General features: G+C 48.1%; 1 protein-coding gene across 3 annotated transcripts in view; it reads right to left on the reverse strand.

Moving 5' to 3' along the window:
* The window catches only part of Nploc4 (NPL4 homolog, ubiquitin recognition factor), a 55,989-nt gene extending 45,589 nt beyond the window's left edge, over positions 1–10,400 (reverse strand). For all 3 annotated transcript variants that reach the window (XM_050140512.1, XM_050140511.1, XM_050140510.1), the window contains exons 1-3: positions 10,212–10,400; positions 5,391–5,471; positions 4,246–4,358 (exon numbers count right to left, since the gene is read on the reverse strand). In XM_050140512.1, coding sequence (XP_049996469.1) covers positions 4,246–4,358; positions 5,391–5,471; positions 10,212–10,226 — 209 coding nt within the window. In that variant the 5' untranslated portion in view covers positions 10,227–10,400. The remainder of the gene's footprint in view (positions 1–4,245; positions 4,359–5,390; positions 5,472–10,211) is intronic.
* Between the last annotated feature and the right edge of the window lie 2,620 nt (positions 10,401–13,020).

Below are 13,020 nucleotides of genomic sequence, written 5' to 3' on the forward strand. Positions count from 1 at the left end.
TTTTTTTTTTTTTTTTTTTTATTTCTTATTTATCTTTTTAGATCAGTTAGACACAAACTAGAGAACTAGGGAACCATAATTGAGAAAACGCCTCCGTGAGAGTGGCCTCTAAGGCCAGGCAGCAGAAACTCATGCCTTTAATCTTAACACTTGGGAGGCAGAGGCCAACAGATCTGAGTTCCAGCCCAGCCTGGTCTACAGAGTCAACTCCACAGGCATAATCCTGACTGTCCTGGTTGGTGGTTTTTTTTTTTTTTTTTTTTTATTTCTTATTTATCTTTTTAGATCAGTTAGACACAAACTAGAGAACTAGGGAACCATAATTGAGAAAACGCCTCCGTGAGAGTGGCCTCTAAGGCCAGGCAGCAGAAACTCATGCCTTTAATCTTAACACTTGGGAGGCAGAGGCCAACAGATCTGAGTTCCAGCCCAGCCTGGTCTACAGAGTGAGTTTCAGGACAGACAGGGCTACATAAAGAAACCCTTTTCTAAAAAGCAAAAACCAAAACAACAACAGCAAAAACAGGCCTGGTCTATGGGCAAACCTATAGGACATTTTCTTAATTAGCATTGCATGTGGAAGGGTCCGGCCCATTATTGGTAGAGCCACCCCTAGCCAGGTAGTCCTGGGTGCTTACAAAAGTAGGCTGCGCAGGTCATTAAGAGCAGAGTACGTGGGGGCGCAGAGGTTAAGAGCACTGACTGACTGCTCTTCCGGGGTCCTGAGTTCAATTCCCAGAAATCACACGGTGGCTCACAACCATCTATCTGTAATGAGGTCTGCTGCCCTCTTTTGGCGTATAGGCATACATGCAGACAGAACACTGTATGCATAATAATTTTTTTTAAAAGGAATGAGCATTTCTTCATAGTTTCTGCTTCCGTTCCTGCCTTGCCCGCCCCTCAGTGGACTGTGACCCAGGATATGTAAACCAAATAATCCCCCCCACACTGCTCTGGTTGTGATGTTTTATCACACAATAGAAGTCCTAACTAAGATAAAGAAAAAAAACACATCTCACTATGTAGCCCAGGATGGCCTCAAACTCAGAATCCTCCTGCCTCTACTACTGAGTGCTAAAATTACAGATGTGTGCTACCAGCCTGGCTCACCACTCCCCAGGGAGGTGCTCAGTATGCTAAAGGGCATCCCTGCTGGTTCTGCCACTGTGAAGAACATACCACCAACAGATGCCGACACTTACTCTGTAGGGCAGATTCCCAGGCACTAAGGAGCTGCCACAAGTCTCCTTGCTGGGCCCTAAGGTGACACGACTTGTGGACTTGTGCGGAAGAGTGTTTCCCCTCTGGAGCGGCATGCCTGACCAGAGGTGGCTTGTGGCACTAAACTGGCTCCGGCCTTTGAAGACAAGATGACAGAACATGTGGCAAACTTTCAGCTGCCATCAACAGAATGCACAAGAAAAAAGCTGCAAGAACAGCTGGCTGGCCCAGTGCTGACCAGCAAAGCAAAAGAAGAGCAGAGTCTGCAAGTGCAAACACTGCAGGACTCGCGGCCCTAGCAGCACGGCTGCAGACCTCAAGAGCTACTCTCGCCTTCTTATTCCTCCATAATTCATAGGCAATAAAACTGCCAAACTGTAACCAGAAGTTCTGCTTCTAGCAGTGAATTAGATATTCCTAAATACTCTCTAGCTATAAACTACTTGGCTCAGACCCTGGATCAATTTTAACAAATACGCTGTAAAAACACTGCTGAGCTCTAAAGTACGAAGGACCCAGGGCTCCAAAAGCTAGCAGTCAAGTCAGTAAAAGCAGAAGAGGACACAGCCACCGTCCCTTGGCCAAGGCCAGGATCAGCAGTCAAGTCAGTAAAAGCAGAAGAGGACACAGCTACCGTCCCTTGGCCAAGGCCAGGATCAGCAGTCAAGTCAGTAAAAACAGAAGAGGACACAGCCACTGTCCCTTGGCCAAGGCCAGGATCAAGAACTTGATCAAGACTGTTAGCCTGAAACTCCCACATAAAACCAAATGGTCAGCCAGGCTTGCCAGTGCACACCTGTGACCCCAGCACTGGAAAAGGTGAGCGCAAGAGCATTATGATCTCAAGGTCATTTTAGCTGCACCTCAAGAACAAGGCCAGCTTGGATTACAAATCCAAAACAAAAACCCCCAGATGACTAAGGGAAGTCTGAAAAACTAAAAGAATCCTGGAGCTCAAATGGAAACCAAGAAGAAGCTAGTCGCTAGTCCGCTTCCTTCCTCCAGGTGCGCGGCAGGGAAGTCCCCTCCAGGGCTCAAGCAGAGGCCTGCAGATGGAGTGGGGCCTGGAGACCAAAACCAGAAAGACACAAGGTCTCAGCTCCACAGCACCCCCTTGTGTTCACACAGCAAATGCCACTAAAATCAACTTGGAACAAAGAGAACCTGTCAGAGGCTATGCTTCCTCACACCTCCCCAATAAAAAACCAAAATTCAAGGGAACTAAATTCCCTCAAACAAGAGTAGACAGAAACAAGTGCTGAGAGAGAGGGAGGGAGAAAGAGAATGAGGGAGAAAGGAAGGCCTAGGACTCAAATGTTGGAATTACAAGACACGAACACAGACTTCAGAGAATTCAACAGAAACCTTCCAAGAAAGAGCTAGGAGCAGTGTGGAACCCTGAAGTGCAGTGTGACAGGGAATCAAACAATGCTTCCGCTAGATCTGTAATCAGCTACTCAGGAGACTGAGAGACAAGGTAAGTCCAGAGCTGACCTGGGCAACACAGAAAGACTGTCCCAAAATAAAGTTTTAAAATGGGGAGCGGAGGGGCTGGAGAGATGGCTCAGAGGTCCTGAGTTCAATTCCCAGCAACCACATGGTGGCTCATAATCATCTGTAATGGGGTCTGGTGCCCTCTTCTGGCCTTCAGGCATACACACAGACAGAATAATAAATAATTTTTTTTTTTTTTAAAAAAGGGGGAGCAGAGACCTAGGGGCACAGTTCGGAGGGACAGCACTTGCCTGGTGTTTCTGACAGCACTTCCGGCAAGGTGACAGCGGTGTTGAGAAAACAGGTATTGGAAGCAAGAGTGGTACGAGGGTATGCGTCTGGAGTCTGAAACAGGTACTCCAGCTCAGAACAAGACAGTATGAAAGGGGAAAACAGACACGCTGTACTCCTAGGCAAGGGCAACACCCAGAGACCGTGTGTTACCCAATCAGGTTTCAGGGCAAGGAACCCAGAGAGCAGTTGTGAAAGTATCCCACGGGGTGGGAGGGAGGGACAGCTTACAGCTCAACTCTCCTCGGCCTCCTAGACCGTGTCAGAGACTCAAGCCACATTCTCTTTCCTTAAGTTTTTTTTAAAATAACTTATTTATTTTACTTTTATATGCATTGGAATTTTGCCTGTATATAAGTCTGTGTGAGGGTGTGAGCCACCATGTGGTTGCTGGGAATCGAACCCAGGTCCTTTGAAAGAGCAGTCGGTGCCCTTAACTTCTGACCATCTCCTCAGGCCCTTTTAAAGTCTGAGAGCAGGTCACACTATATAGTTTTAAAGTCTGAGAGCAGGTCACACTAGAGCAGGTCACACTATGCAGCTCTGGCTGTCCTTTACTTTCACATACTTTTTAAATATTTCAAATTTTTAAGTTTATCTCACCAAGCACCAAGCGGTAGTGGCACACACCTTTAATCCCAGCACTGGGGGGAGGGGGAAACGGTCGGTCGGATGGACAGAGAGACAGACAGACAAACGAACGGACCTCCGTGAGTTCAAGACCAGCCTGGTCTACAAAAGCTAGTTCCAGGACATGCTCACTGACGCAGGCGCACAGTTTAGAAGAAGCGGAGCCAAACATCTGCGCCTCTGCACACTGCACACTCAGGTCAGACAGCACCATAAACACGAGATGAGTAGGAGGCCTTTCCCAAAGCCTCACCGACAACCTAAGTAGAAACGGGCCACCCTATCTTGCCTGTCTTCTCAGTAAGAGGGGCTGACGTGGCGTGACCTCTTCCCAAACAGATGGGCTCTAAGTCATCTACCCCAGACAAGTCGCTGACCCTACTTCAGATAACCTTGTCCTAACACCATTCCAGAATCCCAGGGTCAAACCCGCCAACAGTAACTGCTGGTCTAGTACAACTGTTGCACACTGGCCAAGCAACACAGTGGTAACTCACAGGCCATAATTAGAGCAATGGCCAGAGGTTAAGAGGAAATCCAGGTAGCCTCAGCTGGGGCCTTGATCTAGTTCCTCCCATCGCCTATCTCCCACCGCAGGACACTTACTTGATTTTCAGCAGATGAAGGGATTTGCTGGACGATGCTGTGATCTCTCCAGTCTTGTTCCTATTGATGTAAACCGAGAAGCCGTTGTTTTGGAATCCAAACTCCTTTGCGACCTACAAGCCCCAAACAAAGAAATGGAGTGAAGCATCCCCGCAGACATGCCACAGGCCACCAGGACACGCCCACAGGCCGCCAGGATACGCCCACAGGCCGCCAGGATACGCCCACAGGCCGCCAGGATACGCCCACAGGCCGCCAGGATACGCCACAGGCCACCAGGACCACGAGGGACACTTGGTAAAGTCAGAACGAGCTCATCAGACAGGTCTCTTGTCGCTTCACTCTAAGAAAACCTGTACTGCTCATACCAGGGCCAACTTAGGTAAGAGGTCCACGGGAAACACAGGCCTTGTATAAATAATGTAAGAGCTGAAGCTAAGACAGGCAGTGGTGGCGCACACCTTCAGTCCTCTTGGGAGGCAGAGGCGGGCAGATCTCTATGAGTTTGAGACCAGCTTGGTCTACAGGGCAAGTTCCAGGACAGCTAGGGTAGTTACACAGAGAAACCCTGTTTCGAAAAGCCAAAAATAAATTTATATTAAAACATGTCAAAAAAACATAAAAAAACATGTTACAAATGGTCATATAATGCCATCTTGAACACAGACATATCTTGTAAACAAGATGGCCTTGGGGCTGGCGAGATGGCTCAGTGATTAAGAGCACCATGCTCAGTTCTGAATTTTCATTCTCAAAAATTACTCTTGCGAAGTCCTTTGCCATCTCCCCACGGTCTGGTAGACAGCAACCGTGCAGACATATGATCCGGACAGAGTACAGCACGGTGACTCATATTTGTATTCCCAGCAGCACTCAAGAAGCTGAGGCAGGAGAATGGCTTCAAGTCCAAGGCCAGTCTACAGAGTGAGGCTTAGGTCTTTCTGTCTGCCTGCCCCATCTCCCTCTCTCCCTCCCCACCTTCCCCCCACCCACCACACAACCACCAAATGACCCAGCAGGTACCCAGTTCAACCACACAGAGACAGCCACACAAGTGACAACCTGGTGGCAGCAGTGAAAAGGAAATGAGGACAGGCACGGACAGGAGCACTGGAGGGAATAAGCCCCAAAGATGCCACAGGTACCTTCTTCAAAAACGTTGCTGCTGTTTCTCTCTTTGTGGCTGTGATGCGCTTCACTCCATCCGGGGACTGGACGCGGATTATCTGTTGAAGTGAAGGAAGAAGGTCAGTGTGCCAGCGAGGCACCCGTTTTCTAAGACTCATACTTGAAGTCTTCGGCATCTGGATTATTGAAACTAAAGGTAAAAGTCACTTTTCCCCACCTTCCTTTGCTGTGCACACACAGGTACGGCACATTCACACATGGTACCAACAAGCTACAGAGGGTGTTTTTCTCTACCGCTCTCCACTAGCTTTTGGGGGCAGGGCTCACTGAACATTTCAGCTACACTGGCTGGCCAGCGAGCAGCTGGGTCCCAGCCATCTCCCCTTTCTGCAGTGCTAAATTAGATGTGCACCACTGAGTCCCAAACTCAGGCCCTCAGGCCCGCACAGCAAGCCCTTCACCCACTAAACCATCTCCCCAGTCTCAATCCTCAACTCCATTTTGATTGAAGGGGAAACAGGAGAGGCGGGGTACATCAACACATGAGAAACGGGCTAGAGTACACTCTGACTCACACACCTTATAGTCCGTGTAGAGCACACATACAGTGTCAAAGCTAAACATGCTGGGAATATCTGTAATTCCAAGCACTCCAGAGGTAGAGGCAAGAGGAACAGAAAAGGCCAGCCTGGGCTACATGACATCATCGTAAGACAGATTTTTTTTTTTAATTTTATTTTACATGTATAAGTGTTTTACCTGGCCGGGTGGTGGTGGCGCACGCCTTTAATCCCAGCACTCGGGAGGCAGAGGCTGGCAGATCTCTGTGAGTTCCGCCTGGTCTACAAGAGCTAGTGCCAGGACAGGCTCCAAAGCTAGAGAAACCCTGTCTCAAAAAACTAAAAGTGGGGCTGGAGAGATGACTCAGTGGTTAAGAGCATTGCCTGCTCTTCCAAAGGTCCTGAGTTCAATTCCCAGCAACCACATGGTGGCTCACAACCATCTGTAATGGGGTCTGGTGCCCTCTTCTGGCCTGCAGACATACACACAGACATAATATTGTATACATAATAAATAAATAAATATAAAAAAAAACTAAAAGTGTTTTACCTGCATGAACGTATGTCTGTACACCACATGCATGTACTGCCCTTCAAGGTCAGAAGAGGGCATCACATGAAACCATTTTTAAAAAACAGAAAGGCTGAAGAGATGGATCAGCCCTTAAGAGCGATAGCTGTTCTAACAGAAGATCGGGTTCAATTCCCAGCACCTACATGGCGGCTCTCAACTGTCTGTAGCTCCAGGTCCAGGGGATGAAATGCTCACTTCTGCTCCACAGGATCCCGCGTGCTTGTGGGCACATAAATTCATGCATGCATGCGTGCGCACACACCCACACGTATAAACACATAAACGATAAATTAATTAAAAAGTAAAATGAAGGCCCTTAATACCATGGTAAACTCCACACTGATCCAAGCTTTCCGAGAAGATGTCATTCATTATGCTGGCATGAACTGGCATGAACTGGCATGAACTGGCATGCCCTATAAACCAGGCAGGCAGCTGCTGTCCAGTCCCCGAGGGCTGAGAAGGAACACCCTAGAAGTGGTCTCTGCGCACTTCCTGCTCCAGCAGTCAGCAATGGTGCACAACATAGAAAACGCTTTGCAGAACCGGGCGGTGGTGGCGCACGCCTTTAATCCCAGCACTAGGGAGGCAGAGGCAGGCGGATCTCTGTGAGTTCGAGGCCAGCCTGGTCTACAAGAGCTAGTTCCAGGACAGGAACCAAAAAGCTATGGAGAAACCCTGTCTCGAAAATCAAAAAAAAAAAGAAAAGAGAGAGAAAGAAAGAAAGGAAGGAAGGAAGGAAGGAAGGAAGGAAGGAAGGAAGGAAGGAAGGAAGAAAGAAAGAAAGAAAGAAAGAAAGAAAGAAAGAAAACGCTTTGCAGATGAAAATTGTGACAAGGCATTGCTAAAACTTTCTCCTGACACACTGCGGACTCACGGCAGCTCACAGGCAACTGAGCTCTACTTCCATCAAACCAATTAAAATTAACGTGGGTTGGGCTGGAGAGATGGCTCAGAGGTTAAAAGAACTGACTGCTGTTCTGAAGGTCCTGAGTTCAATTCCCAGCAACCACATGATGGCTCACACCCATCTATAATTAGATCTGGTGCCAAGAACACTATATACATAATAAATAAATTTAAAAAAAAAATTAACGTGGATTTTCTAAAGTAGCACAATCATGTCTCTCAATGTTTGGTGGCTTTCACTTGTTGTTCTCCTGCTTGCTCAACGTTTAGATTCTGGTCTGGGTAATCGCTGTGAACGTGCCAATCGTCAAAGGGCACAAAACTGCACACGTCTGCTTCTTAGCCACATCTGTCTCGTTTCCTCACCCTGCTCAGTCATCTGTATTGAGCTCAAACATAAGTGAGTTCTGGTTTTCAGCACTCTCCTCTTAGGATTTGCTACCTAGGAAAAACACCTTTATAAATGTAAGGAAACTATTTCCACATATTTGATTCTTCAATCTGTCTTCAACACTGAGGTATGTTGAAAAGTGAAGCCCTCTGCTTCTTAGCAGAAGGCTCTACAAATGCTCCTTCATCCAGTCACTCAGGATGGGAGCCTGTCACCCAGGCACTGTGAGAAAGAAATCGCAACAAAGAATCCTTTGGTTGATTCTGATTTGGTTGCACACACCATGTAGACCAAACTGACTTCAAACCCTCTACCCTCCATGCCTCACTTCCAAAGTCTGAAATTACAGGCCTATGCCACAACACCTACCTTACCTAAGAAAAATTCTACAGTGCAAATCACTTTACCTAATCAACAATATGGCATGGGAGTCTGGGTTTAACAAGAGACAGGCTTGTACTGAAAATGTTCTAGATTAACCTGACACAGGCTACAGAGGAAAACACATGGATTGGACAGATGGGGACACACGGAGAACACGGGTTCTGAGTGAGGCAGGTGTGAGGAACAAGCACCAGCAGCTCCAATTATCTGGGAAGCTAAGGAAGGTTTGTGCACCGGAGCCAGAAGACAGCCTAGACATAGCTAAGATGAGGTCACAAAGCAAGAAAAAATAAAAAAATAGAACAGAAAATCTTTCAGAAGCATTGCTCCACAGCAATTCTTTAAAGATCTCCCTTTGAATTAAAAACAAGCAAGGCTAGAGAGATGGCTCAGCAAGTAAGAGCACTGACCGCTCTTGCAGAGAATCCTCATTCAGTTCCCAGCATGCACACTGCACTGTAAACTGCCTGTAACTTCAGCTCAGGGTATGCCAACACCTTTGGTTTCTACCAACACCTACAGTAATATGCACATACCCACACATGGGGCACACACACACATATAATTTTTCAAAATGGGGTTCACAGATGGCTCAGCAGTGAAGAGCACTGGCTGCTCTCCCAGAGGACCTGGGTTCAGTTCCTACCACCTATAACTCCAGTTCCTGGGGGATCCAATGCCTTATTCTGGCCTCTTTGGGAACCAGGCATTCAAACAGTACAAAGACATGCAGGCAAAACACCCATACACATAAATACATAAATCTTAGAAGGACAACTTCTGAAATCAACTTCAGAATAGTTTATTAACTCCTCACAACTGAGAAAGTCAACTTAAGATCCACGGTGCCCGTGAGAGCATCTGGAATACCCGAACAAACTGCTTTACCTCAGTAAAGATCATTACAGTGCATGGAAAATTGAAGAAGCAGTTCTAACTGCTAATAACCTCACCTATCTCTAGGCGAGTCATCTAGGATAGCAAATTTTAGCTTTTAAACAGAGTCAGCCTTTCTGAGGTTTCTCTGCACATCTCCAGAATGGGAAAGAGAGAACAGAAGACGCCCTACCATGGAGCAGTGGAGAAAGAGAAGCCACCCTCAAAGAAAAGCCTGAACTCTAAACCTACCAGAAACGATAGCCCTCATCTGCAATCCCGGTTGAGGAAGCTGAGCAGGAAGATGCCAAGGTCAAGGATGGTGTGGGATAAAGTAGTAAGACTGTCTCAAAAATAAAACAAACGCCTCAGGAACTGGCCTCCCCTGGAAACCCATGGGATCCAGAGAGAAGTGATGTTATTTGGAATGCAGAGAAGCACCACTGAGCTGTCCCAGGCCTAAAGCACCCAACACGGTTCTGTTCGCCCAGAAATTCCCAATAACCCTCAACGCTGACCACAACTCTTCGTCAGATCGGCCTGTTTCTCACACCATTCCCAAAAGTTAACTAACGGCTATTCGCTGATTTATCTCCCGTTTTCCTGACACATTTGATGGAGGGTGGGGGTCACAATCCCTACAGTCAGGCTAAAGTGAAATCAGCCTTCTTTATTACAATCTTTTAAACAGGTAGTCAAGTTGTCTCTGCCAAAGAGAAGCCAGCCCCGCCAGGTTGCTGTCTGCCCCCTTGGCCACTTCTTTTGTGGGGAAGGGGTTCTCTACTGATGCCCTTCTCCCGACTACTCTTCCGTAGTGAAATCATGACGAGGCAGTGCTGGGATGGGGGAGGAGAAAGCCCTAAGGACAGGAGGTAAAGACGTAACCGGCTTCTGGGCCTGGGAGGCTGGGGTGCTTCGGAGCAACCTGCGGCAACAGAGAGAAGGGAGGCCGCTCCGCACGGACCGCTCGGCCTCTTACCCTCCAAGCTCTCCGGGCTCAGCTGCAGCAGGAACCGCCACAAACCCTGGGCTAGTAAGGCGAAGCCGCTGGCGCCGAGCTCCGTCCCGCACGGGCCCGCCCAGGAGGCCGGCAAATCTGCTGCCTCATCCCGGCGCCCCGCTCCCTCCCGGCCGCCGCACTCACGATGCTCTCGGCCATGGCGGCCGCTCCTGTCTCCGGATTCAGGCCCCGGGTTGCCGCCGCCTGCCTCCCCAAAGGCCTCGCAGTCCCCGCCTCGGCCTCAGCCCCAGTCCCGGCCTCCCGCCGCCGCCGCCACCGCCTCTCCAGCTTCACCTCCCGGCTCCGCCAGCCACCGACGTACTGTGCTTCACTCAACGCACTCCGCCGGGCGAACACGGAGGCGAAGCAAGGTTCCGGCCTCGCCAACGGCCGCGCGCATGCGCGTGGGGAGCCGCGCTCACCTCGGCCCCGCCCATCCCCGGCTCCTCTGGGCCGGGCCTTCTAGACTCCTCTGCAGACTCAGGGTTCGGAAGAATCCTGTAAAAGAGAGACTTACTTGTTCCTGAACTTTGCAGAACAATGCAGAAAAGCCCCAAGAAGAGAGCGCCTTGAAAAATAGCCGTTGAGGGAGTTCTGTGCCGTCTTCACAATTTTCCAGCAATGAGCTGAGCTTCTTCTTTTGTAACCTCATGCATATGGTTTGAAGGAGACATTATGGAAATCTTTTTTATATATTTATTTATTTATTTATTATGTATACAATATTCTGTGTGTATGCCTGCAGGCCAGAAGAGGGCATCAGATCTCATTACAGATGGTTGTGAGCCACCATGTGGTTGCTGGGAATTGAACTCAGGACCTTTGGAAGAGCAGGCAGTGCTCTTAACCACTGAGCCATCTCTCCAGCTCCTATGGAAATCTTTTTAAGAGGCTAAAAGCCACCTGTTTTCTTGTTTGTTTTTGGTTTTGACTTTTGTGTTTTTGTTTGTTTCTTTGACTGTTTTGGTTTTTCGAGACAGGGTTTCTCTGTGTAGCCCTGGCTGTCCTGGAACTTGCCTTGCCTGCCTAGTGCTGGAATTAAAGGCCTACGCCACCAAGCCCTGCTTAGTTTTTGATTTGTTTTGTTTTGTTTTTAAACAATCTCACTGCAGCAACCGGAACTCACTATGCAAATCATGCTGGCTTGGAGCTCACAGTGACGTGCCTCCCTCTCCATACTGGGATCTAAAAGCATGCACTCACTCCTGCCATTTATTTCAAATTAATGGATCAGTTTCTGAATGCATGTTCATGTAACCTCTTTTTATATTTTAGAATGTTTTATTTTTTTTTTGGGTTTTTTTTTTTTTTTAGTTCCAGGACAGGCTCCAAAAACCACAGAGAAACCCTGTCTCGAAAAACAAAAAACAAAACAAAACAAAAAAAAGACTATGTGTCTTATGTGTATGAGTGCCTTGCCTGCATATATGTATGTTAACCACATTCGTACCTGGGGCCAGAGAAAGGCAGAAGAGGGAGTGGAACCCTTGGAACTGGAGTTTCAGATGGTTGAGACCCACCATGTGGGTGCTGGGAGACAAACCCGGGTTCTCTGGAACAGCGCCAAAAGTTCTCAATTATCGAGCCACCTCTCCAGCCCTGACCTTGAGGTTTTTTTTCCTCCCATTCCTCCTCCACACACCTCCACCACACCCAGATTTATAGATACTGGGTTACAACCAGGAGTTTCTCAGGCGGTAGGAAAGCGGTCTACCAAGGAGTCCACAGCCAAAGTCCATTGCTACTCACGGTCTCACGTAGCCCAGCTGGTTTCAAGTTTGAAATCTGCCTACCCGTGCTTCCTAAATCCTGGGATTATAAGTGTGCGCCACCATACCTGGTTCCCTTCCTGTTAAATTCATTGAATCCGTCATCATTGCCAATGTTAGTGCTGGCTACACCTGTTCTTTAACCTCTGTCATTTAAATTTTGTAGTATTCATTCCATCAACAAATTTCACTGCATGCTAACTTCGTGTTTGACGTGGCTCTTACTCTGGGAGCATGGGGAAAAGGACATAGGCTTGCTTGGTGCAGCTACCCCATAGGCAGATCAATTGTGGATATGGAATATCAGGTGACTGTTAATGATGAACAGACAACCAAAGAAAGGACTGGACCGATACAAAGGGTTTCTATCGCTGTGAAGAGACACCATGACCATGGATGGCAAAGCTTATAAAGGAAAGCATTTAATTGGGTCTGGCTTACAGTTCAGAGTTAGTCCATGGTCAGCATGGCGGGAAGCATGGTGGCATACAGGCATGCATGGTGCTGGAGAGGTGGCTGGGAGTTCCGTATACAGAGCCAAAGGAAGATACTGTGAGCCACTAGCCTAGTTTGAGCAACTGAGACCTCAAAGCATCCCCACCTGTGACACTCTTCCTCTAACAAGGCCACACCCACCCAACAAGACCACACCCACCCCAAGGCCACACCTACCCCAGCAAAGGCCACACCTACCCCAACAAAGCCACACCTACCCCAACTAGGTCAAGCCTGAGAACTTGAGTTTAATCCCTTGAACTCACAACGCAGAAAGAAAAACAAATTCTTGGAAGTTGTCCTCTGAACTTCACACACACATTATAGCAATATGCACACACGCACACAATTTATTTTTTAAGATGGGACTGGGCATGATGGCACTCACTTATAACCCCAGTCCTTTGGAAGCAGAGAAGGGTGGTGCTCTGAGTTCAAGGCCAGTGTGGTCCCTAGGCCAGGTAGGCCCAGGCTCTTTATCAAAGCCGTCTGAGATTGGGCCAGAAAATAGGCCAGTGAACAGTATTTCTCTGTAGCCTTTGTCTCCATTCCTTCCTCCAGGTTCTTGCTGTGAGTTCCTTTCTAACTTCCTCTTTGGTGGGCATAGTCCTCATCGAGAAGATCTTCAAAACCCTTTAACAACAATGCCTGAGCTGCTTTTTCATTGGCTGCCAATTCCATCAGGAACT

This window comes from Alexandromys fortis, unplaced genomic scaffold, assembly GCF_014885135.2.
Source record: "Alexandromys fortis isolate MF-2015 unplaced genomic scaffold, M_Fortis_MF-2015_v1.1 scaffold_39, whole genome shotgun sequence".
NCBI classification, from domain to species: Eukaryota; Metazoa; Chordata; class Mammalia; order Rodentia; family Cricetidae; genus Alexandromys; species Alexandromys fortis.